At 39.0% G+C, this 24,976-nt stretch overlaps 1 protein-coding gene across 1 annotated transcript in view; it reads right to left on the bottom strand.

The window, feature by feature from the left end:
- Positions 1-5,573: 5,573 nt before the first annotated feature.
- The window catches only part of SIM2 (SIM bHLH transcription factor 2), a 67,899-nt gene continuing 48,496 nt past the window's right edge, over positions 5,574-24,976 (bottom strand). Inside the window, exons 7-11 of the mRNA XM_050929209.1 lie at positions 24,197-24,303; positions 18,233-18,380; positions 16,558-16,726; positions 14,625-15,033; positions 5,574-6,301 (exon numbers count right to left, since the gene is read on the bottom strand). Of these exons, the coding sequence (XP_050785166.1) occupies positions 5,574-6,301; positions 14,625-15,033; positions 16,558-16,726; positions 18,233-18,380; positions 24,197-24,303 (1,561 nt within the window). The remainder of the gene's footprint in view (positions 6,302-14,624; positions 15,034-16,557; positions 16,727-18,232; positions 18,381-24,196; positions 24,304-24,976) is intronic.

The raw sequence follows: 24,976 nt of genomic DNA, 5'->3' as shown, positions 1-24,976 counted from the left end.
CAAATTCCTGTTCTATGCAGAACAGCTGAGTAAGGCCATTCTGACCAGCAGCTGTCACTGTCAAGAAAGCCTTTTTATTCTACACTCATCTTAAGTTATATGGGGAACACAGTCGGTAATCTCATTGTTTTTGTGCCAAACTTGTATATTTAAAAAAAAAAAGTCAGAGTTTTTATATAACTACTACGTTTTTTGATTTAAAAAATCCCTATACAAATTAGATAAAGCATAGAAATATGTATGGGCAAAGGTAGAAAGTCAGCCATCCCAAAAACCTAGAAGTATCACACTGAAAATGTGTTGCTGTTAAAATATCTAGATTAGTAAAACACCTATTTCATTTTTAGGCTGATGCCACATCTCAATTTTCTTGATGTAGTGCTCTGAAAAGTATTTCATTATGGTACCCATATTTCTTGCAATTTGAGATTTTCTCCTGGACTCAGATATAAAACTCCTCATCAGATGTGAAAATAGTTATAGAGATTGTATATTGATAGCAAAACTTTTGCTGAGCAAGTGTGACTGGGGGAGGAGAAGGTGTCTGTCTGTCTCTCTTTGGAAAGAGTGAGACAGGGAGTTGTATCCAAGTAGAACTGATACTATTTCCAGTGTTTTTAAAATTATATCAGGCACTTAGAATTAAGAGTTCAAGATCTAAGCAAACCTCACTCCTGTTATGATGTTTTATAAGTGTTTGGTGCATTTTTAAATAAATATCCTGCAAGATTAATATACCTCAAGGGCTGTTATCTAGAAATTATATTGAAAAATGTTTAAATCTTTATGCTGTAGCTCAACTATTGCAGGTAAGAAAATATTTTGGTTTTGGTGGTTTTTTGGCAGGGGAGGCAGTTCAAGATATTGTGCTCTTTTTGATTCAGCCATAGGACTGTAGTAATTTGAAAAATTACAATTCTGAAACGAGCTGGGGAACTATGATGAGACATATAGTTATCCAAAAAATACAGCTCTGAAATATTTGGCATGGAAAGTAGTACATAACCCATGCTTCAGGTCAGCTGATGTCTTTTAATGGGGTTAGAGTCCATCATTAGAACCTATTAAAACTAGCTGATTTCTTGGTGAGCAGTATTTGTGGAGAGCACATGCATTTTTCAGCAGTGTTATGCTATTGTAGTGGACCGGTACCATGGTGCCAAAGCTATGGTGAAGCTGCTTTCTCACCATTAACAGATGGGACTTAGCCGAAGAATTAGAACAATTAACACATTAGAGTCCCACAAATCATCTAGGAAAAGGTGTTGCAATCAAATGCTGTTAATTTTTGATGTATTTAAAATACTCCATTGGTAGGTTTTATTCAGCAGACAGGGTTATTTTCAGTCCTTAAAGATAAGGCTATTTCTAGAAAACTGCTATGCATAGTTGGAATAAAATTAATTAAATCCTTGCATTTTATAGTTTGAAAGAATAATCTAAGTTATGTTGTCAAAGCTATGATTAAAATTAAAAATTCTAAATGCTCAAAAAAATCTCCACTATGTCTCTGTCATTCTTAATGATACCTTATGCTTATATTTAAAAAAAAATCAAACCCATTACTCCTTTGGCTACAGAATTTATTAACATTTTAACAGTTTTGTTTTATATAATAAGCAAAATGTTTTATATTTTTAGGGAGTAGATACATAATCCTGAGCATTAATAGTGTGTTTGTATTTTTCTTTACTTTTCACAAGTATTTGCCAAATACTTCATTTCTGAATCATATTTTTTTAAAAAAAATGTTCCAGGAAAAAAGTGGACTCAGACACATTTGTTCTGAGACATAACTGAGATGGACTGAAAAAAACACATTTACTGTCACATTTTGTGGATTTTGGACAAGTACCAATACTGCAGCAGATATCCCATTCTTTTATAAAAATAGCATCTGTTTTGTGTGTGAGCTATATTTTCTAACCTGTGTATTGTGCATATCACTGTGTTTAGAATGAGTAAATCTACTGAGTAACTGTTTAGAAACTTCAGGGCTGTATTCAGTAGAAAAGATTGTTACTGCACTTACAAGTGTTGTGATATCTCTGCTAACAGCATACAAATTTTGAGACACCAATAAGTGATTAATGTTTCCAATTACACTCTTCATTAAAACTCTGTATTTCTCTTTACATAGTTTCTTTGCCATTCCAGGAGCTCCCTAAGTGAAAAAATCTGTGGAGTTGCACAATGAAAGTATTTCTGGCTCAAATGAATGCGGTAGAGAGAAGGGAAATGAAATGGTTTTTCCCTAATATATTCTGATTTACATTCCACTTATATGGAATATTTTTCCTAATATTAAAAAAAAAATCAATTCTTGCACCATATACTGCGCTGAGTTTGCACAGTGAACATCTGTAGTTTAAGTGTCTCAAAGTATATATCTGTACTTCTACTTCTTTATAGAATTCTTCATTCATGTTCCAGATGTGAATACGCAATCAGTGTTTCTGTTTTGAGGTGGCTCAGGGAAATGTTGCACATTTGGTTTTTTTAGTGACAAATATATGTTCTGAAACTTAATCCACATTATCATATGTGAATGTATAATTGATTCTCTATTTCCTAACTATAAACCTCTATGTATCAGAACCTCATGTACTGTAAAACATCTGCCGGAGAACGATGGAACACATCCATAACACACATTCATTGACTACAGCTGCAAAGTGTGAATAACAAGTAAATGCTTGAAAATACTTTGTGGTATTGTACTTTAAAAAAAAAAAACACTAAAGCCAAACTTGTACCTTCTGAAATCATGTTTTCACAATGAAGGCCGACTCAAAAGAACAAAAAATATACTAGACTGACTTTGTGTGCAGAACACCGTACAATATGTAATATGGGAGAGCTGTGCATCGAGTTTCTTCTTGACAGTGCAGACAATGTCAGTTTTCTCATTGCAGGACATTTTTAATTTTAAAAAATTAACCCAAGTAAGTCTTGGCATCATTGTACTCTTCTAGGAATTAAGTTGGCTACATACATTAGTGACACTAGTTTGGAAGGTCAATTAAACAATGAGAACAAAGCACTTGTAGCTAATCATAATCAATATCAGTAATAGGATTCACTTGTAAAATTCCTTTAGCCCTGACTCCTTTCTATCTTTGGAGAAGCACAGAGTGCACTTACAGTGAACATTTTTGTAAAGGCATCAAAATTCTAGTAGCTACTAGTAAATATTTTTGTTGAGCATTATAGTGAAAGTATGCAGGGGCAGAGATAAAAGCACTGTAAGCGAATTAAAAGTTCAGTTAACTGTGAACTTACAGTGCATCACATGAATTGCAAAATAAGGCTTTCTCAATACTATTAACCTTTTAATACGAAGGCAGTACAAATACTGAAAATTGTTTTTTAAACACATCTTTAAAGCATTTCTGTTTACTTGTTATATCAATATTCATAAAAATCTAGGAAGATAAATGAATTTTGTTGCTGTGTATGAAATACAGAAAATGCTTTATTGATTAAAAATGTATACATTGTATTACATCCTTTAACATATTTGTCTTTAATAAGGTGTAATCCATGAGCATGTATTTTTCCATACTGCACAAGCCATGTGAGTACTTTCTTTAGAGATACTCCTACAGAGCATGAGACATTTATATTTAGCTGTGGCAGATAAAAGCTTTTATAATGTAATCTAGCCTTGAATGGAACTAAAAAAAGGAGCTAGATATTGCTGACTCAAGTATACAATGCAGTCTTCCTATAAAACACTATCCGACTCCATTATTTGTACTTGTTAATGTTTATATGTATTATTTTAGGGAGTCATTCGTCATTTTATCAAGGGCACAAAGAATTTTTAGGGAGGTGATGGAAAAGGTGTTGTATGCTGATCATGTCTACTCTCTATAGAACATACATACAGTAGAACCTCCGGATTATGAACACTTTCGGAATGGAGATTGTTCCTAACTAAAATGTTTGCAACTCTGAACAAATCGTTACAGTTCTTTCAAAAGTTTACAACTGAACATTGACTTAATACAGCTGTGCAACTTTGCTATGTGGATGAAAAATGCTGCTTTCCCTTTACTTTTTTTGTAGTTTATGTTCAACACAGTACAGTACTGTATTTACTTTTTTGGAGGCGGGGTCTCTAGTGTTGACTGATTGTGTACTTCCAGTTCCAAATGAGATGGAGTGGTTGACTGGGCAGTTTGTAACTCTGGTGTTTGTAACAATGAGGTTCTCTTGTAAATACGTATGTCTCCTTATGTCCTGATTTGTACACCATAGGGACAGGCGAAAATAACTAATTAGTACTTTATTGGAAATACTGAACAAAACTAAGTAGAGGGATTTTCTGCTAATCTGAAATGCTTTTTCCTGGATACAGTTTACTGTACCTAACCATGAGAGCTGTGTGAAATTTTCAGCTCTATCTAACACAAATGTACTCGAACTGCTTTTTGTAACTTGCAGTGGTTTCTTGTGTCCAAACTGTCTGTCAGAGTTTTTTGTGCTGAGAGAGAATCTGTGAAACCTGAATCTTGACTTTGGGTCGAAAAGGAGAATTCAACTTTGCTAAAATCTGAACTTTTTCAAAACTTTAGAAACTGCTTTGACACATTTTTGAACCAAGCTTGTAAAGTTTCACTGAATTCTTGTCACTATTTCCTTTCCTGTCTATAATAAGAAATTTCTAATGTTCCTATCAGGACGGTCTTTTGAATAGCTTCTTTGAAAAAGTGCACAATCTTCTCCCAGTATATCCAGTGGCACACACACTTCAAAAAGTTATTTCTTATCACAGCATTTTTTTTATTGGGAGTAATTTTCAGTCCTTGCAGTGCGATCTCATGTTGTGTCAATCTTGCTATGACAAGACTTTTTAATATGTATCTGTGTCGTCTAGTTTGACATTTTATCATCCCTCTAGAATACACTGTGATACCAACAAGGTATGAATTCCTGACTCTGTGTTAAAATATATCATAAAGCTAGAATTATCAAACTATGTTTTAGACTATTCAAATAATAAGCATTCCAAGACAATGTGATTTGTGGTTAGTTCATGCAATTATGTCATGGATACTTAGGATTCATTACCATTTTTTAAACAAAGTTCATTTCTCAGGTTGTTTATAACATGGGTTGAAAATTGCTCTAATATTTCACAGTGTTTGTCAGATAACATTTAAACTAAATTTTATGGTTCATATTAATGGTAAAAATCTTGAATAAATTTTGGAGTCCTAATTTTTAAAAAAAGAAAAAAGAGTTGCCTCTGTATAATTCTAGGCATATAACACTTACCCTTTAATTTTGTTACATACTGTAAAATAACAAAAATATGATCTTTATATGGCTTCTTACTGGCAGAGTCAACACCAGAGATTAATCTGTAACAATGAAGCACTGAAGCTAGATGTGTATTTTTCTGACCTTAAAGGTACTATTACACATTACTTGCCAAGAACACATATAAGTTTGTCCCTCATTGACCTTCTGCTATGCTCAGTAAATGTAACCATGTTTTCTCATGCTTTTTAGAAATCATTACAGTTTGGGTTTGTTTTTAATTAAGAAATACATTTCTATTATAGTCACCTCCCATTGGCTATTATTACAGAAGTTCCAATATAATGGGGTAGTGCAGTCTCCTTGTGGGTTTCTGGAGAAGAGGCTGATGATGGACTTTGGTTTTTATAAATAAATGTATTTACCTCTTCAGAAGTGTATCCATAGTTTTCTGCTACATGTCCTGTCGCTGTACATGATGAGGTTTGAAATGTACCATGTTTGGCTAAAACATGATGATAGTTCAGAAATACAAATGGGACTTGTCCAGTAGTTCTTGTATCCATCATGTGTTCATTTTCAGAGTCATGGTCAAGCTTTACTGTCATTCTGTCATCGTTGTCTAGTTCATCCAGGTTCATAACAGGATGGCTAATATGCCCATATTTTGGTTCTTTCATACATACTCTCCGTGTTTGTTCATATACTGTTGGCACTGGCAGGAGATGACTTAATTGTCCAATAGCTTTAGCCTGAAAACATTCTGATTTTGGCAACAAGGAATTAGCTATGGAGTTTGAAAAAGACTTTTCGTTAACACACACTTTTTCTTGTAGGTCTCTGCTGAAAGCTAACTTGTTTTCTTCTTTAATGAGATGATGAGATGGATGTATCCTGCTTTCTATTTTGTTGGGTTTCATGATGCTGGAGTTGTAAAGCTCTTCTTTGTATCTGCCATTTGGCATGGATGTTGCACAACTTGTAAAGCTGTCAGATGTAGCATCTTGGCTGTATCTTCTGTTTGGTATGGGCACTTTTAGGGAGAATAAAGAATATTAATTGCTGATGACTGGAGTTCATATACTTTGTTGTGTTAGAGACTGTCACTTTTTATGATTTAACATTAATACCAGCTAAGTTTGGGCCTAATCCAAAGCTCATTGACTTCAGTGGTTTGAATCAGACCCTTTGACTGTATTGAAAAACCAGAAACAGATATGGAAGGCTATTCAGTGTGTAAGGCAACTGACACTTTAGTTGTTCTACATTGAAACTTTTCAAGTAGAAAAATGTTTTGATTGCACTACTAGATGAACTTCTCATTGTTTTGTCTGTGTGGCTGTAAACTGGTTTCCTCTTTCAAATGGTTGAATCAGGAAATTTAACAAGGACTTAAACATTTGGAAAAGGGATACAAGTTTATACTTCTGAAAATTCTTTGTAAAAGCTTCAAAATCTATCCCCAAAATAAATGTTACATTTTTATTATGTATTAAATTTGGAGTCAAACAGGACTTCATTCTTGTTGCCAGAGTGTTGGGCGGGGGGGGGGGGGGGGGGGGGAGATTACTTGGACTCTTACAGGAGCCATTTACAAATGGATCTAGACTTATGTCCTGTTATACTGGCTTTTTAAATTGTTTCTTTGAAATGAAATCTAGCATTGGATATTAAAAATACTGTATCTGTAGCAGAGCAGTAGAAATGCCACTTGACAACTCTAATATTATACTTATGCTTTTGAGAGAGACTTTGACATGTCAAAAACAGTCCAAAAACTTGGGGAGTTTGACGATCAGAATATTAAATCATGGATGAGCCTCAGATGCAAAGGTCAGATCTGGATTCAAGGTATCCCAGTTTTCAAGGATATTTGAATGTGGGGTTTTGGTTTCATCCCACCTTTCTGAAATACAAAAACGTCTGCTGCATCTCTTCTCAATAAGTTCTGCTCTCTCCATGGTTTAAGGATTCATTAGCCAATAGTAGTTGGTTGCATTGTTTTCTATCTGCCTTTCTGTTTTGTGCCATTTTGCCTACAAATGATGGGAGAAGCTACCTGTTTTAGTCCTATCCAATCTGACTAAAGTTATGCAATATTCTGCCAGAATATAAAATGAAGTTTTTAGTTGGTAATCCTCTGGATTTTCTATGCTCAGTGCCAAGAAATAAATCTTGGATTTAACCTTTAATAGCAAACATTCAAATATCAGATCTAAGTATGCCTTAGTATCATTTTCAAGTCACTCAGGCTGAGGGCAAGTCTACACGAGAGTGCTACATCGGCGCAGCTGCACCTGGTGAAGACGCACCATGTCGACAGGAGAGCACTCTCCTGTCGGATAATTATTCCACCTCCGCAAAAGCTGGAAGCTATGTTGGTGAGAGAGCATCTCCTGCCAACGTAGCACTGGTGTGGGCAGCGCTTAAGTTGATGTAACTTATGTCACTCAAGGGGGTGGCTTTTTCACACCCCTGAGCGACGTACGTTACATTGACTTAAGTGGTAGTGTAGACCAGCCCTTAGACTCAATGAAAGTATGTGTGAAAGAGCCCATCCATTTTTCAGAAGTCTATCCAACATCTTATAGGTTATGTCTACACTGTAGCTGGGATCTGCTTCCCAGTGCAGGTAGACAGATGTGCTCGGTTTGCTTTTGAGCTAGCATGTGAAAAATACCAGTGTAGTTGGGGGCAGCCACCTGTGTATGTACTCTGGAGGTCTGGGTGGAGTTGTACTCAGACAGCTGCTGCATCTGTCACCCCCAGCTACATGACTATTTTTAGCATGCCAGCTCAAACAGAGCAAGCTGGTGTCTGTCTACCCATGCTGGGAAGCACACTGGCAGCTGTAGTGTCGGCATATCCTTACTTAGGGCTCACCCTGTAGTGATTGCTGACATCAATGTAACTAAAATATTCACATCACTGCTGCAGACACTAGTGAAGCCATCAACTACACACAATTTCCACTGAGTTCAGTGGGAGTTGCAGCACATAACTAATAGACAAATTTGGTCCAGAATGCTGGACTTAGTTTCTCCTTTTACTTATCTATCAAAAACTAACTTTCAAATATTGTTTTTAATATTTTTGTAAATTTCACACTAAATAGTGCACACACTTTGTTAATAGACAAAGTGACACCTTAGTTCACACGTGAAAGCAGTGTTTAATTCTTATAACAATAAGGGCTTATCTACACAGGGAAATTTACTGGTATAATTATAGTGCAGTCATTTTACCACTAGAACTCCTTGTGTAGACACTCTTATTCTGGAATACAAGTGGTTTATTGCAGGTTAGTTTATGTTGCTTGGAAGCAGTACACTGGTATAGTTATGCCAGTATATTTCCCTGTGTATATGTGCCCTCTTTACTGCAGTTTGGAGCAGAATTTAGCTTCTGTCCCTATTCTCCTCTATCAGCAGAAGCCTCATTTCCTTTACTGCACCCTCCTTTCATCCAAACAAAACTCCTCTCCCACAACTGAAGAACTCAATTTTAAAGACCTGGGACTTCTCCAGTATCATAAGATATACAAGAACTCAATTGTGTACTTTTGTTTTTTACGTAATCTGTTAAATTCTATTATTAATGGCTATAGTTTTGCTGTAAATTTTTGGCCTTTTTTATTTCTGGGAGTATGGATTTAATCTAAAGCTAAAGCTAAATCTGTTTCGTTTACCACCCTGTTTGTAAGCCAACATCTAGGTGTCTCATGGGTTAGGGTAGTCAGTTAAACAAGCCGTCTCGAGCAGCAGAGCACAAAACATTGGTCACACATATACTAGCTTTTGTTTTGTGTGCTTGGTCTCAAAACATTTATTAGAACTAGACTAGAGTTAGCCCAGTGTCTTAGCAAGTCCAAGTCACCCTGGTGGAAGTTTCTCATGGGGTGGCCTCCAGTGGGAAATGTAGTGGTTGAAAGCAAACTCAGGGCATCATGTTGCCACAGGAAGTAGTTTATACCAGGACTGGTTCAGCCAATGCTGCAAACTTGCAGCTGTAGGACATCCGACTACATCAGAAGCACAGTGATATGCCTGTGAGACATTTACTGCTCATGCTCCAGGGTTGAACTGTATGAAGTAGAAGCTGTTTTACAATGGCTTGGAGTCAATGCATTAATTCTGGGCACATTTCATGTCAACTCAACTCTCTCTTCCCCCACTGGGACTGAGTTCTCCCAGTAGGCCTGGCAGACAGTTTGGGACAGGTGAGACAAAAGATGTTGCACAATTAACATCGGGCCTTACAAAAGAAAGTCACAATGGCTTTGCAGAAGGGCCCTTGTACTTGCCTCTGTTCATAACCTACACCAGCAACAGTGGATCTGGTCCATTCTGCATCATGTCTCCACTAATCCTCGCTGAGTGGTTGCACTCTTTCCCTCACCGACTGGGTGCAATTCAAGAGCTTTGAAAGGAACTGTAGGGGTGTTAGCCCCACCCACTGGGAAGATTGACAGAAGCACCTTACCCCCAACCTTGAGAATGACCATGATGGGTTCCAGCATCAGCCGTTCCTGTTTTAAACATTGCCCCTTTTTAAAATTGCAGCAGTTTTGAGCAATTCTTCCACCTCCTTTTTCTCTTCTTCTCTGGGGAATTTTTTCCCCACTTAGGGACCACTCTGACTAGAATACACTTCTCCCACCTTGAGATGGTGGAGCAGACCAGAACAGCACAAAGTCCAGATGGTATTCAATATGCAATAAGTACCTGCAACCTGATATTTTATTTTCAGTGTGCCCAACTCGCTGAGTTTCACTCTGCCAGCAAAAAGGGCTCTGAAGCTGATAGTCACAGTTGTACTCCATTTCAGAGCACATATAGCACCGGAAGGAAAGGCACCTGGAGCCATCCTAAGCCAAACACATTCTGACTCCTCTCAATGATCATTTCCACCTGAAGGGACATGAGGCATGTCAGCAACAAATTAGCTGCAGCCACCATGGTAGCAGAGAGTCCTCTGTTGCATCCTATGGGCTAAAATAGGTGCTTTTTTTCCTAAAGCAATTACCTCAGGATAGTACATTGAGAATTATGACACTGGTATAAGTTTCTTATATTCTAATAAGTAGTTCCTGCCTCAAGTTCCTGGGCAAAGGAAAATGGGATCAGCCCCCAAACAACCTACATAAGCATATGGCTGTCTGCATCTTGCCCCAGAAAGCCCAAGGGATTAAGAAAAAAGGCAAATAAACCAAAAGCCACTAGAAGTCAGAAATAATGTTTTTGTTCTCTTTTCTCCTCCTCTACTGAGAGAGAGGAATTTGCAGAAGCTCAGGGAGCACAGCTTGATAGAGAATTACAGGGGGTGAAGTGTTGCCACCTGCCAAAGCTGAGAAAACAAAGACAATGGATATTACTACACTAGTGTCCAGCCTGCTGTCCCCCAGCTTGAAGAAAATCAGGGATGGTGCTCTCCTTTAAGATGACATCAGGTACAACCTCCCTCTGTGTTTTCCCATTCATGGATGTTTTAAGAGATCACCGCAAGTTTCCACGTGAGGGCAAAATCCAGTCTCTAACACTCTGCAAAATTTGGGGCACTAAGAAAGTTCTCTTTGAATAATTTTAAGCATCTGTCGTTTTCATACTGCTGCCCATCATTATAATGTTCAAGAACCTTCTGTGTAAAATGAATAGCAAAGTTCATAGTGGACTTCATGGAAGTCTCTGGCACTTCTCCCATTATGAAGTCAAAACTCTGCTTGGAGCTGGGGTTGTTTTGACAGAACAGAGAAGGATGGGAGAGATTTGGTAATAACAGAGGTGATCAAACTGAGCATCACCTACTGTGGAAAGGCTCTCTCACAAAGGATGTGCAGGCGTGGCTCTGTGATGCCCTGATTCTTTTTCCTTTCATCTGAGCCTCTTAAGAATTCCATGCAGACTTCCTCGTGACTAACGCCACCTCTGCCTGTGGCTGGTTTAATAACCGAAGCAATTCAAAACAATCCTCAAGATCCAAAAATAAAGTCTATCATCAAAGTTCATACTCAGCCCTAGTGTCCTCTACCACATCCAGAGCTCTTCTGTCCCAGTCTCCTCTTCACAAGGCTGCCATTCCCAGCTGGAACTCAGCCTTCTGGCTTTGGCCCAAACCCTTCTCCCACTCAGGGGTCTCCTGATCACTAGAGTTCTTCTCTTCTCTGCCACAGCTGCTTCTTCCATGCCCTGTTCCCTTCTGGCTCTTTATAGAGAGCAGGAACATCTGCACTCTCTCTCAGGCTCCATCAAGAGGCTGTTATGAGGCATAGGTGAGCTGGATCAGTTCCCTCTTAAAGGGCGCAGTCCTCTGTATGACAGGACAGTGCTGCAACTTTTCCAAAAGATGGTCAGAATCTGGATTTACCTGATCTCCTCTGGAAAACTGTTCCATAGTCAGATCCCCCAGACAGGGCTTTGTCCCAGAGGAGCACAGCTGTCATGGTGGTTCATAGATTGAAATCAGATCTTTGATGTAACTGGGGCTTAATCTATTAATTGGCTTAAATTAGGAGCAAGACCTTAAGGTGGCATTGGAAGCCAACTGGGAGCCAGTGAAGGGACTTGAGCACAGGTCTGAGGTGCTCATTATGGCCTGAACCATGAGGAAGGTAGGCAGCCACATTCTGTACCAGCTGGAGCCTGTGCATCATCTTCACATTCAACATCAGATGCAATGAGTTAGAGTAATACGGCCTGGAGGTGACAAATGCATGGATACTGCGACCAGGTTCTCATCCAGGAGGAAGGGATGAAGTTTCCTCAGAAGCTGGAAGTGAAAGAAAGCAGCTTCGGACATGGATACTACCTGGTCATCCCAGTTAGTGAGGAGTTAAAGAGGACCTCGATGTTTCACACTACTTCGACTAAGGGGGGCTGTTTGCCTTCAGTGGAAGACAAGATACAATGTCTTGGCCAATTCTTCAACGCCTTTCCTCTGGGTTCAGCTTGAGCCATCTGCTCTTCATCCAAGAGCTTACTTCCTCTAGCCATTCTTGACATTTCAGCAGTATCAGTTTTTGCATCAGCTGAGAATGAGATGTATGTGGAAGGGCATAGATCTGTTTCACAGGTTGTGGCTCTTGATATTTTTCAGGCTACTTGAGTTCAGTGGAGTGGATAACAGAATCTGGTCAGGGCTGAAATGTTCTGTCCCAGTTGGCTCCTTCTGTATCAAATATTGCAGAGAGATCCTCTCTGGCTGGAAAGACAGTTATGTTCTCTGAAGGGATTTCTTCTTCTTTACCAGTCAGCAGGAAAGTTGAAGAAGCCTGAAGACAAGATTCTGAGACAGTGTCATCTGATTTGCAAACAGCTTTTTGTGCTACATACCACCTTTCCAGAGCTTTGATGACTTGGTCTGATGAATCTAAAAAATAGAATTCATACAGAAAAACACATCTTCAGTCCATGCTCTTTTTGGTAGAGGCCTCTATGGAAGTAATGTGCTTTGCTGTAACAGCCGTGGCCTCAAACCCTGTTGTCAAATATTGTATTTGGTTTTCGTTTGGACTGCAGCTAATTATTCTAAGCAGATCCTCTCAGCTTAAAAGTTGACTCATTCTCACCAGTCAAGTGAAGCAATGGAGAAAAGGAGCAGATAGTGTGAACAAGATCAGACATTCCTTTCCTTCCCATTCCATTCAAATCTAAGGAAGGGGTCCCTTCCAAGGATTCATGCCTCGTGTTTGCCAATAGCAACATGTCTGATTCTGGCTACGGAGGAGGCAAATTCTGAAATGGGGTAGAAATAAAATCCACAGTGCCTTCAGGGAGGCTCCACTCCCAACTCCCATCAACTTTTTCTATGAGACACATGAGTGATCTCTGACCGGGCCTGAGCTTACAGGGATGTTTTTCCCATTTTATTCCTAAATGGTGTAATTTCACTAGCAATAAATGAGTCCCAGAATGGATTCACTTTCCAAAAGCATTTTTTATGTAGTGCCCAGTTCCCAAACTTTCTTCAAAACATTTCTTTCTTCAGGAGCTCTCCCACATTTTCTGTCTTATGCTATAAAACCCATTTCAGAACCAGAGACGTGGTGACATGACAGTGAAGATCAATCTTCAAGCACCTCCTTCAGGAGCTGGGTGCCAAAGTGAATAATCCTGTGATGTCTCTGGGATCGCTAAAGGTTCTGATCCTACTTGTCTTTCCCTATCTTTTTTTCTTCACTGTTTTCCATTAGAGGAGATATTCCATAGAAGAATACAAAACTTCCTTTCTCCCAGTAATGTCTCTGCTAATCAGTCCTAACTGGTGGTTTCCAGTTTATCCATCTTCCTGCAGGCTCCCATTACAGCTGGGTTTTTTTCTTTTAAGAGTGGTGTATGCAGTTAAACACTGAGCAGAGAAATATTTAAAGCCTATTTCACACAGGATAGGACTGAATTTTCAACTTATTTGATATTATTTTTTTCATTTAACATTTCCTAAAGCCTTGGAAGTACACTTCTTGTGAGTTGCCTGGCAGGAGAGGCCAGTATCCCCTGTGTTCCTTTCAAAGCATTTGAGCTGCCCCAGCTGTGTGGAAAGATGGTGCAACTCCCATCACTGAAGACATTGCCTGAAGAAAATTAGTAATCAAGACAATTTCCCATTGACATCAATCCTAAAAATGTTTACATTTACTATCATTAACGTAGCTAGTAAGGTGAATACTTTAAATATAGGTACATTTTTAAAAGGATGGCTTCCCTTTTGTATGGGTACAATCAAGCCTGTATTTTGGTTTCTGCAGTTGACTTGTAGGTGCAGATCTGAGTACTTCCACTTCTGTCTGATATGCTGGCACAGTTTGAACCCACATTTTTGCACCTGCAAACTAACTTTGCATAAACACTCATGTGAGTTGTGCCTGTAAAGGGAGACCAAGTATTGGCTTTTGTGAAAATTTACCCACTAAAGCAGTGGTTCTCAAACTTTTGTACTGGTGACCCCTTTCACACAGCAAGCCTCTGAGTGTGCTCCCCCTTATAAATTAAAAACACTCGTTTATATATTTAACACCATTATAAATGCTGGAGGCAAAGCAGGGTGTGGGGTGGAGGCTGACAGCTCATGACCCCGCATGTAATAACCTTGCGACCCCCTGAGGGGTCCCGGCCCCCAGTTTGAGAACCCCTGCACTAAAGGCTTTCATAAGAATGGTATTTTTCTTTTTGAAACTGGGTAACATTCCTGTTCAAATGAAAAAGAAGTAGGTCTAAATGTCATGACAGTGTACCTTTTTAAACATACTGCATGTTAAAGCCAAAGATATTTTTCTGTGTTTAGTAAACATACTGTATTTCATATTTTCAAAGTACATATCTTCCAAATGCTATGCAGCTTATTATTTTTGAGATAACACTCACCTTCATAACTCTGTGCAAGATTATGACGTGCAATATTTATTGGTTGATCGGGAAGATTTTTAGATGGCGACTGGCTGGTAGGTACTAAAGAGTTGGCATAATGCCATTGGCGCTCCCCACTTGTCTGCAATGTACTCAAGAAAAAACGAGCCACTTCACAAGGTGATCCTTGAGACTGCCCAAATTTAGAAGTCAGCATTTGTTTTTTGCTACTGAAGACATGAGAATCTACAGGGAAGTGTCCATAATGGTAAGAGAAAGGCAAACTATATGAGGGGGCATATAAAAGTTCACTGTTTTCTGAATGGAAGTTCTGTTCTTGGATGGTGCCAGCATTCACTGTAGGGCTGGATCTCCAGCTTCCAACCTGGCCACATTCCAGTTTGTCTGTTTGGAATGAGCTGTATTGCTGAAAAATAAAGAAAAGTGTATCCATGTTACACACCAGTGTAGTTGCCTCCAGCCATGCCACCTGGAACTGTGACTGCATTAAATCTCATAAACTAAGTAGGATTGGGGCAGATCAAAACTTAGACTGGGATGTTGGAGGGGGAAATGGTGTCGGTGACTCAGTAGATGGCATTCTTCCCTGTAAGTCAGCAGTGAGTAAATGTCCCCCATAAAGGCACTGTATTAGTGGCTATGATATAAAAACAAGGCTGCTGACCAGTTTTCATTAAAAATCCCATGTGACTTTTCACCAGAGTTGGGGCATTAATCCTAGTGTTCAGTCAGAAATCTTATTTGGATAACTGAGCCTATCTAAAATTGCCCCTGTGTTTTTAACTGGAGAGAGTTAAGGACATGGCATGAGGAATATTGTAAACCAAATGCTGCACTCCATCCAAGAGATGGCTGCATTTCAAAGGCAGGTTTGCAACTCTTTGGCGATCCCTCAGGATGTGAGCTGCTATGTAAATATCATACAGTATTGTTAGGTCACTGAACAAAGACAGTAGCGAAACACTACTTTGATGCAACAGAACAATAATTTCAGCACCACCTCAGTCATCCTAATGTTAAGGAATAATTTTGGATAGTTAAAAGTTTTTGGTCAATAGTTGTATGTAAACATCAGAGGATATAATCCTGTTTTGGAGAATAGGAAGTCTTTGTTAAATTACATGAATGTCATTTGCTTATGTTAAAAAGATTTATTAATTAATATGGGAAGCTTTGGAATGGTGGCAAGTCCAGATCTAACCCCTATGAGTCAGTTAAACACCACAACACATACTTCCTCCAAATATCTGACTGGCTCCCACTGTGTTCAATAAAGTACGTGTGCTAGTTTTTCCCCATTCCTGATCGATAATAATATCCAGCTTTTATCATCTGTAGATCTCAAAGTGCTTTTACAAAGAAGATCAATATTCTTATCCCCCATTTTACGAATTAGGAAACTGAAGCACTAAGAGGCTAAGTGACTTGCCCAAGGTGACCCAGCAGGACAGGAATTGATCCCAGGTCAGCATCCTATCCACTAGGCTACCTTCTGCCTGAGGAAGTTGCCTGCATTCATTTGGAGCCAGACCTTGGTTAGCAAAAATTGGTATATTTTTACACCAGCTCAAATTAAACATACAGCATCTGTTCTCTGTGTTACACTGTTCTTTTTGCTTAAAAAAACCCTCAACCTTAGTTTTTCTAACTAATCTGAATACCTAAAATCCAAAGGCTTTTGAGTTCTGACTGATAACCTGATAATCCTTAAGCCTCTTCTTCCCACATGCTGTGCCTTCTCCATTTCTGCTGTGTCATTTACATGAGACGGCATTCTCGGGCCCCAAGAAAGGACAAGGCACATGTTAACTTTGAATTTCACGGGAGTTTTTTGGCAGCATTATACTAGCAGCAAATTAATCTCATGATGACCAAGCTACTCCCACAAACGCCCTGTTTTCTTGTAGTTGGGTGTTACTGAAAGAGTTACCTGTTGAGGGTAAGGAGTCATTCTGAGTTTTGCCTTCATTTTATTACTTTTGGGTTTTGCTACTCTCCTTGTTTCTTGTGAGGTAGACATTGAGTTTCTGCAAGAAAACTGTGACTTAGAAATGGTAACCTGGTCCAGCGATAATTGAAGTTCCTTGTACTCAATATCTCTGCAAAAGAGTCATTGTGATAGGTTAAATACTTTAATGCACTGCACAGATGAAACGTATATTTTAAAATGGTTTAGTTTCACAATGTTTTCATTACTATCCATCCAAGATATTCATTTGGTCTGCAGTGGTGGGTGGGGAACGTGAGAGAGGGAGATAAATCATAAGGCCTGAACCTATTCCCACAACAATAGATTGCAAAAATTCCACCAGGAACAGGGTTACAAACTTGGTATTAAACATCCCTATGTCTGAACTTAAGCTCTCTCTTTTTTTTTTTTTTTAAGCCATCCTTGTGGCACTTTGCCTTGGGGACCACAGACAATGCTGGTGTGGGGCTGATCTAACAGAAGGGCAAAGATCAGTTCAGTGTCCTCCTATCTTTCTCAAGCATGAGTTTCTTTTCCCTGACACATTTGAAAATTGACACAGAGGAAAGGGAACCTAGGTCATTCTTCTGCCAGTCTGATAGCTACAACCACACCACAGAATCAGCCAGGAGGGTTTAGTTTCATGGAAATGTCTATCTTTTCTCAGATGTATCTGTTAAATAGATACATCAGATTTTTTAGACAATATTTTATAAATAATGGTGTACAAAAAAATAAGGATATTTAAGACTAAGCTGTGAGGCTTCAGTGTTGTTTGGTGTGTTGGGTTGTTTTTCCATTTATTGCTGCAGCTCTGATTTAAAAAAAAAAATCCATTCCTTTTGGACTTACCAAAAAATTCAGTGGAGGGAAGTGAGAGGGTGTAGCAGGAGAGCTGAAAATCAGCAATATGAAAACATACAGTATAAAGATTGAACTTCACAGGGAATGACAGTGTTTTCAGTAAGTTTTACAGCAGACAGGTGAAAGAATAAGTAAACAAAACCTTTTCCCTTTCTTCTGTAGCTAGGAGTCATTTCTGTCTGAGAAAATGACATAGAACTAACTTCTGCCCACAGATGTGCACAGGCTTTGTGGCAGTTACTTGAAAATACAAGAAAAGAGTTGAGCCCTAACTAGCCGTGCGACCTCAGGCAAGTGACTTAATTTCTCTGTGCCTCAATTTCCTGCCTGTAAAAGCGGCATAATACTTCCTTTCTCCCACCCTTTGTCCGTCTTGTCTAGTTAGACTGTAAACTCATCAGGTCAAAAACTTTGCCTAGCATACAGGCGCTCTGATCTCAAGTACAGCCTCTGGGCTCCACTGTAACCCAAATAATTACCAGTAATGTGACATGTTCACCACAAAATCTTTGGAATCTTTCAGAATCCAAGGTAATAGTGTGTAAATGTAATCAGAGTGGATACATTCTCATTTTACCCAATATACCATTTATACAATCACTTACTGTAAGTAAAATAGGGAGCTGATGGGGAAAGATAAATTGCTGTAGATTGTATATATACAAGATGATACCAGAGGAGATTAATACAATAAGATTGGATAAAGGATTGGATTAGTAATCCATCAAGTACTGATAAATGTCTTTTAATGGTACAAAATATTTTGACTTACGTAAGGACATAATTGACACTCACTATGCAGTGAGGCCGAGATGAACGGCTGTTATGCACGATGGTAGCATAGCTCTGTACCCAAACCCAGCCTCCATGCTTGGACAGTAGTCGATAGTACTTGGTTGTGACTTGGCCTTTCACCAACACTGTGAACATAATGTAAAAGTATTTCAGATTGCTTGACCTTGTGACCAGCTCCTACAGTGATTTATTTGTAAAGAGGAAACTTGCCCCCTGTAAACCCTGAACTTCCCTGCAAAGACCACACTCCTCTGGGTTTTGCCTACATGTCGTACAAATATCTTATTACAGACTATTTACCTGCATCTGCCCTTCATTCCTCAATTTATTCTGCACTCATACCATAACAAAGTCATTATTTATGGAACTGCAATAACCACCCCCACCTTTGGACTGCATTTTTAAAAAAGGTTTGGTAAGTAGAAGGATCCAAAAATATTTGGAAACAGAGAGCTGCTTTTATTTTAATTTTACCAAAGTATTTGGAAGCGTTTGCAATTGATTGATTGAAACATGACTGAGCATTTGTAATGTATTTTTGGCTGCATTTCTTTTTCCCCTCTGGAAAGTAAACTTTGTATTTTGAAGACTAGGCTTATTTTTTTAACATGACAAGTTTAAAATACAGGTCTTTGGTTCTTCTCTTAAACATACAAATAAAGAGCAGTCTCAGGAAGCAAATGAGTTACTGAAAAGTTTTTACTGGAGGTGCAAATCCTCTAAACACCCTGCTTGGTTTCTCTGTGAAGAGATATGCTAAAATTAGAGCTGGGGACAATCTCCAAATGTTTAGTCTGGCTTCCTCTCCCCAGATCTCTCTGGTTCAGTGCCAGAGATGTAACTAATGCTTCACAACAAAGCCTTAACTGCAGCTCTGGAACATTCTTGCATGATCCTGAAGGCCTTATTTGGAAGCTCCACCTTGCTCCTTTTCCACACAACCATATTTGTTTTACGTTGAGAGGAAAAAAAGGCAGTATCAGAGGTTCAAATGCTCCGGTTTAGCCAACAGCAGCAGCTCTCAGTAGGTTTGTACGACACACTATGAAGAAATAGAGATTCTCTCTTACTCTCAGATGGCCTGATTCTGCATTCCATTGAACTGGATGGTAAAGCTCCCAGATGGAACTAGGCTGATTTTCAATGCAGGATCAGGTCAAGAAGTGGGCCAGACAAGCAATATTTTCTGCTTTAAGCCAGTGGTAGTGAAGAAGATGACCACATGAAATAAAACTTTTGGGCTCATCTGATTACTAGTATTCACAGGGGGGTTATTTTGATGGAGATACATCTGGTAGTAGGGGTGGAAGAGAAGAGCACCCAGTAATACTTTTCTTTACCATTTGGTAGTTAATGACATGGTTTTCAGTCTTTGGACTAATTATATTTTTGTAATTCTGACAGTGATCAGGTGCCATAGTGATGTGCATGTTGTAAATACCTGGTTAGAGACACAGACATATTATATTTGAGCTAAAACTGTGGGTTAAATGAGTCATGGATGGATTAGAACATTTGTTCTTGGTACTACTGCCCTGAAGTTTCAGAATGCTAGTATCTACTGTATGCCGGTCATCTCACGTTAGTTCCTCTCATTTCCATCTACACAGGTGGTAACTCATTAAGCTTTTCTTCAAACCCAGTCTATCTTGCCGGTGTTCCTCAGGAAATACCCTCAAAAAATTACTCTTGCAAGAACTTTCTGGCTATGGAGTCAGCTCCTCCTCCACTAATAGACACAGTCCATGTTCATTCTGAAGATACCAAGGTAAACTGCAGCATCCTTTGAGAAGGCAACCAGGAATCCATCATGGTAGATGCCAAGCTGTTCATTTCTTTTACCTCAGAGTCCCTTTTTAGTCATCTGGCTTCTTTTATACATGTTTGGTTGTCCTATTTCTCTAAAACATGTATTAACCATAAGCTCAGTACATTAATTCAGAGGCAGGGTCTTGGACAAATAAAGGAGCCCATCGTCAATTGCTGTTTTAGGATTTAGTGTCGTAACTTCGATTAATGCTAGTCTACATCTGTGATGTTACTAATCACAGTTGTCCAGTTAAATCTCTGTGCATCATGCTTTCATGTTTACCTGTATTCTAAAGAACCCAAAGCCTCACAAATGGCACTCCCATTTGGCTTTGATCTTCTGAGAGAGAGAGAGAGCTTTTCAATGGGCTCTAAGTTTTCCAAAAGCAAATTCCTCTACCTCAGGGGATGGCTACGCTTGCAGCTGCAAGAGCGAGTCTCAGCTCGAGGAGAGATATTCATGCTAGCTCTCATCAAGCTAACATGCTAAAAATAAAATGTAGCCACAGAAACAGGAGGGGCTAGCCACGCTGAGTACATGTCCATCACAGTCACTAAGCATGTACTCAAGGTGTCTAGCCCCTCCTGCCACTCTCATCATCGCAGCTACACTATACTTAGTGCACTAGCTTGATCAGAGCTAGCACAGATATGTCTCCTCAAGCTGGGAATAACATTCCCAGCTCAAAGTGTAGTCATACCTTTAGTCTAATTCTCAGGTTTCTCTTACCCCGAATTCAAATTATTTAGCTACTTAATCTTCCAAAGCATAAATTAACACTAGTAGAGCACCTTCTGTTCTATGTATACACAGCAGCGTTCTTCTTTGTGCGCCAGTTGTTGTTCTGGGCTCCACCCTTGTCAGATGCCTTCTCATTTTCCTAGTTCCTGTTTTAGGTCTTCTGTTAAGACAATGTTTTAAAGGTTGCAAAAGAATTGAGGACTAAATAGAGTACTCCAGCTTCACTTCCCAAGTATATATGAGCAATGTGTCTGTGTTCTTCTTTTTGGCAGTCTTCGAGGAAAGCATGTCATTGGACACAGGATAGTGGCCACAGAACGTTAGATCAGTTCGCAGTCGACCCTGCATTAAACTGCCTTGTGAGCTGCTGACTGAGAGACCTCAGCCACGTCTTACTGGGACAGAAGTGTCTATTACCAAGCCAACTTGTGCAGGCCCCAGTGACCTTCATTGCAATCAGTTGGATAGAATTTAGCAGCTTTTTACTATTGGCTGTTCGATTTACAGCTTTCCTCTACCATTTGTGAATGGCTGTTTCTCTGTTGTGGTTCCCTGCCTGGTTGAGCATGCAGGCTGAAAAGACTTGCTTAGTTGGGCTAGCCGATTTTGGTCTGTCATAAATGATTATTTTAAAAGGCTCCATAGGTTTCACTGGAATGCATCATTCACCAGCCTGTGCTCAAGGCCACAACTTTGCAGGGAAATTGGCCTTTCAATCCTACACTTGCAATAGTAATTGTCTAAGCTTCCCCAGATCATACCACTTGCTAATCCACTGAATTCCCTACAACTGCATGATCAGTGGATGATGCCCTGACAGAATACAGCCCTTAAAAGTTCCCTAGCTGCCTGAAAGACCAGAGGTTCTTTGCTGAAAGTCTTGAGCTTTACACTGGGAGACAACAGGCTCAAGGTGGTGCAGAGTTTAACCTGCACCTCCTCCATTATATTGGGCATTGTGCCTGTGAGGTTCTGTTCCAGGTAGCAGCTGGGGCTTGTACTTTTGTCTGGCGTGGCATGTGGAGCCAGTTCCCGGACAAACTGGCAGCAATTTGTGCAGCAGAAACAATGGGATAACATCATCTTTGGTGCATTAAACCCTCCCTACAAAGGGAGCAGGCTCATGAGAAAAGACACAGCTGAGGCTAGGAGTATTTTGTTTGCATTGTAATGGCTTCACTTGTCCCATTTTGTAGACTAGCAGCTCCTTAGGCAGAGACCCACTAGCTGAGTGGCAAACTTCCTCTGTTGCACATCCATGTTCCCTGCACATTGGTGGCATTATAGAAATAAGTAAACCCTCTGAAATGTCAACATTTTTTTCTTCAAACTGGAAGCTACCAAACGTTTCAAAACAGAAAACTATTTTTATATCAGCACATCTTCAGCAAACTACTCACATCTACTATTCTTGCTGTTCTTATTACACCCATTATACTTCTAGTTTTGTTGTTTCCTTCATGGCTCTCTCTAACAATTTTAGTTTTTAAACGTCTTATAGTGTTTGAGTTTATTTTGGAAGAGCAATTGCTTATCTCAGTATAGGGTTTTGTTTTTTAATTCTCTAATCAGGTGTAAGATTTCTCTCTCCAGATTAACATCAGGTGACACTTAATCATCAGACTGTTTCATAGAATGCTAAATTGTGTACAGTCAGACCTGTCAACCTTCTGCTGTTCCTACTCGTCAGATGTTTGCTGATGGATGGCGGGGGAGTTATAACAGTGCTCTCTGGAGGCACAGAAGTTTGTACATTTTACATGTATTTTCATCATTCTTATTACTCACTATTCATGCCATGTTTTTTTTACTGTTCCTATTGTTCCCCAAGTAGTTTGACTTTTTCCTCCCTCTTCCTAGGCCTTGGTTACTTTAACTCATCAGACCTTTTAAATTAGATCTGTCTCTCTTATATTTCTTCTGTTTCTAAACTTTGTAATTCTTTATCTTTATAGTTCAGTTACAGCATCCAGATCAGTATTTTTAACTAAGTAGCTTAGTCATATCACTGTATTTTAGAATTCCACTCAACTCCTATTTACAAAACTGGACCAAAGTATCAGCTATTGCCTTCCATTGCCAACCCGAGTTCTGATGCTATGGGTTCTGATGTTCATGACTGTGTTGTAAAGGTGAGATACTGTTTTTCAGAAGATGATCATGGCTTTATCAGAATTCTTTATACTGTTTGACAGTTATATCAAATAATATCAGAAGGGAAAAATGAGCATTGGCTTGTGTAGGTGAGCAGTCACATGCCATAGACGGGAACTAGGGATATAAGCAGTTTTTGATCTTTCATAAAAGAGGAGACTTAAAAATAAGAGCCAGTAGGAAATAATGTGATTTAGCAGGCCCGAGCTTCCACTAATTCTTTGGCAAATGCCAAAATATTTAGGGTCAATTTCTGCCTTCCTTTGCGTAACTCCCATTGGAGTCAATAGAATTTGATATTTAGTCATTCACCACTGACTTGTTCTAAGTACAGGAAGGTCATCTTCCTATATAGTTCTTATATATATTCCAGATCTTCATTAACATCACACCGTAACATAGGGGATTGACTCTTCTTCAGAGAGGGTCAAGGATGGTTTCTTTCTGGTTGTTTTAAGCCAATGGTGGCAATCTGGAAACCAATTCATTAGTGAAGGTTTTGGTTTCTTTTGTCTTTTCTTTTGGGTTGTTTGTTTACATAATTAGTGGATGTGGTGAAAGTTGGGCTGTGCAAGTCTGAGCCATTATCAGAAATGTTTTCTATTCCCCCAGTTTGCTTCTGGAAAAAATAAATAAAGCTACTGTGTTTTAAACTAAATCCAGATGTTTGAAGAGGTGATCAATTCCCCTCGTGGCAATGGGGAATTACTAATCATGTATCTCTTTCTTCTGACACAGTGCTTTCAGAACTCATCCACATGCTACTAAGGAACATGCATCTCAGAATTTTTTTGTTTTACATCCAACATTTCAAACACAGACTGATTGTTACCAGTGAGCTTGGGAAAAACCATGGAACTGTTGCATAACTTATTTTTTCAAACTAACGACATTGAGATACATTTTTCAAAAGAATTCAGCGCACACAATCAGGGACAGATTTTCAAAACAGCTCTGCTCCCATTTGGGCAGCAAAATAAGTAGTCAAATATATTTTTAAAATAACATAGCATGTTGGGTGATGAGCTCATTTGAAAATCAGACCATTTAATTGCTACCTGAATGGGAGCTGAGTACTTTTGAAAATCTGGTCTCAATTATGGGCGCTGAGCACTTGAGATCTGCCCCTTTTGAGGTTTATTTTCCTTCCACCATAATGTCTGTTGTCTGCAGAACTCCTGCCCTTACTGAATAAGCTGAAGATTTGGAGCCAATCCCTTTATGCCAATTACTTACAGAGATGGTGAGCATATCGTAAATGGAAGACATCGCAGCCATGGACATGGTGGTAAAGGGTCTTCTCTATCAAGTCTTGAGGCTCATATCCAGTTAAATCGGTCACCCTAGAACAGGAAGCTGACGGATAAGCAGTATCTCTAGAAATATTTAATTTCATTAAACTAATATTGATTTTGCCACCTAATCACGTGCTAAAAGGTTGTAGAGAAATCATGTTGGTTTGGAAACAGAAAAATGATCTTTACAAGAAATTAAAACTTTAGTATGCCCATCAGATACAGGGTGCAGTAATGTTGTACATAAAGAGTGTCCCAGATACAGTCAAGGAGGAGGATCTGTTAATTTATTTCAGAATTAGATTTTTACTTAGTTTATCTTATTAGTAGCAATGATCCTTTGCACAAAGATCCAGTTGATGAGCTGTTCATGGAAGTGTAAAGCAGCCCTCCCCCTTTTTTTAAAATAAGGCAAAAACACTATTGATAAATTTTACACCTTTGCAGATATATGAGCACAGCAAGAATAATTAGTCTACAGTGGCCATTCTCACAGTCTATAAATACATTCAAACTAACAGCCTAAAGGAAGGCACAGGATTATTCGGTTTTGGAAGATGGAAGGACAAGGAATAATAGCAATGCCTGGAAGCTAAAGAAGGAAAAGGAAAGCTTAAGTTAGACATGATGCAAAAGTTTCTTAACATTAAGAGCAATAGGATGGGAACTGAGTGGAACAAAGTTAAAACACAATCACTGCAGACAGACTGGGAATGAGTTA

Source organism: Gopherus flavomarginatus, chromosome 1 (assembly GCF_025201925.1).
Source record: "Gopherus flavomarginatus isolate rGopFla2 chromosome 1, rGopFla2.mat.asm, whole genome shotgun sequence".
In the NCBI taxonomy this organism is placed as follows: Eukaryota; Metazoa; Chordata; order Testudines; family Testudinidae; genus Gopherus; species Gopherus flavomarginatus.
Note: the sequence above shows the minus strand (reverse complement) of the source record. Positions and strands in the feature narration are given on the sequence as shown.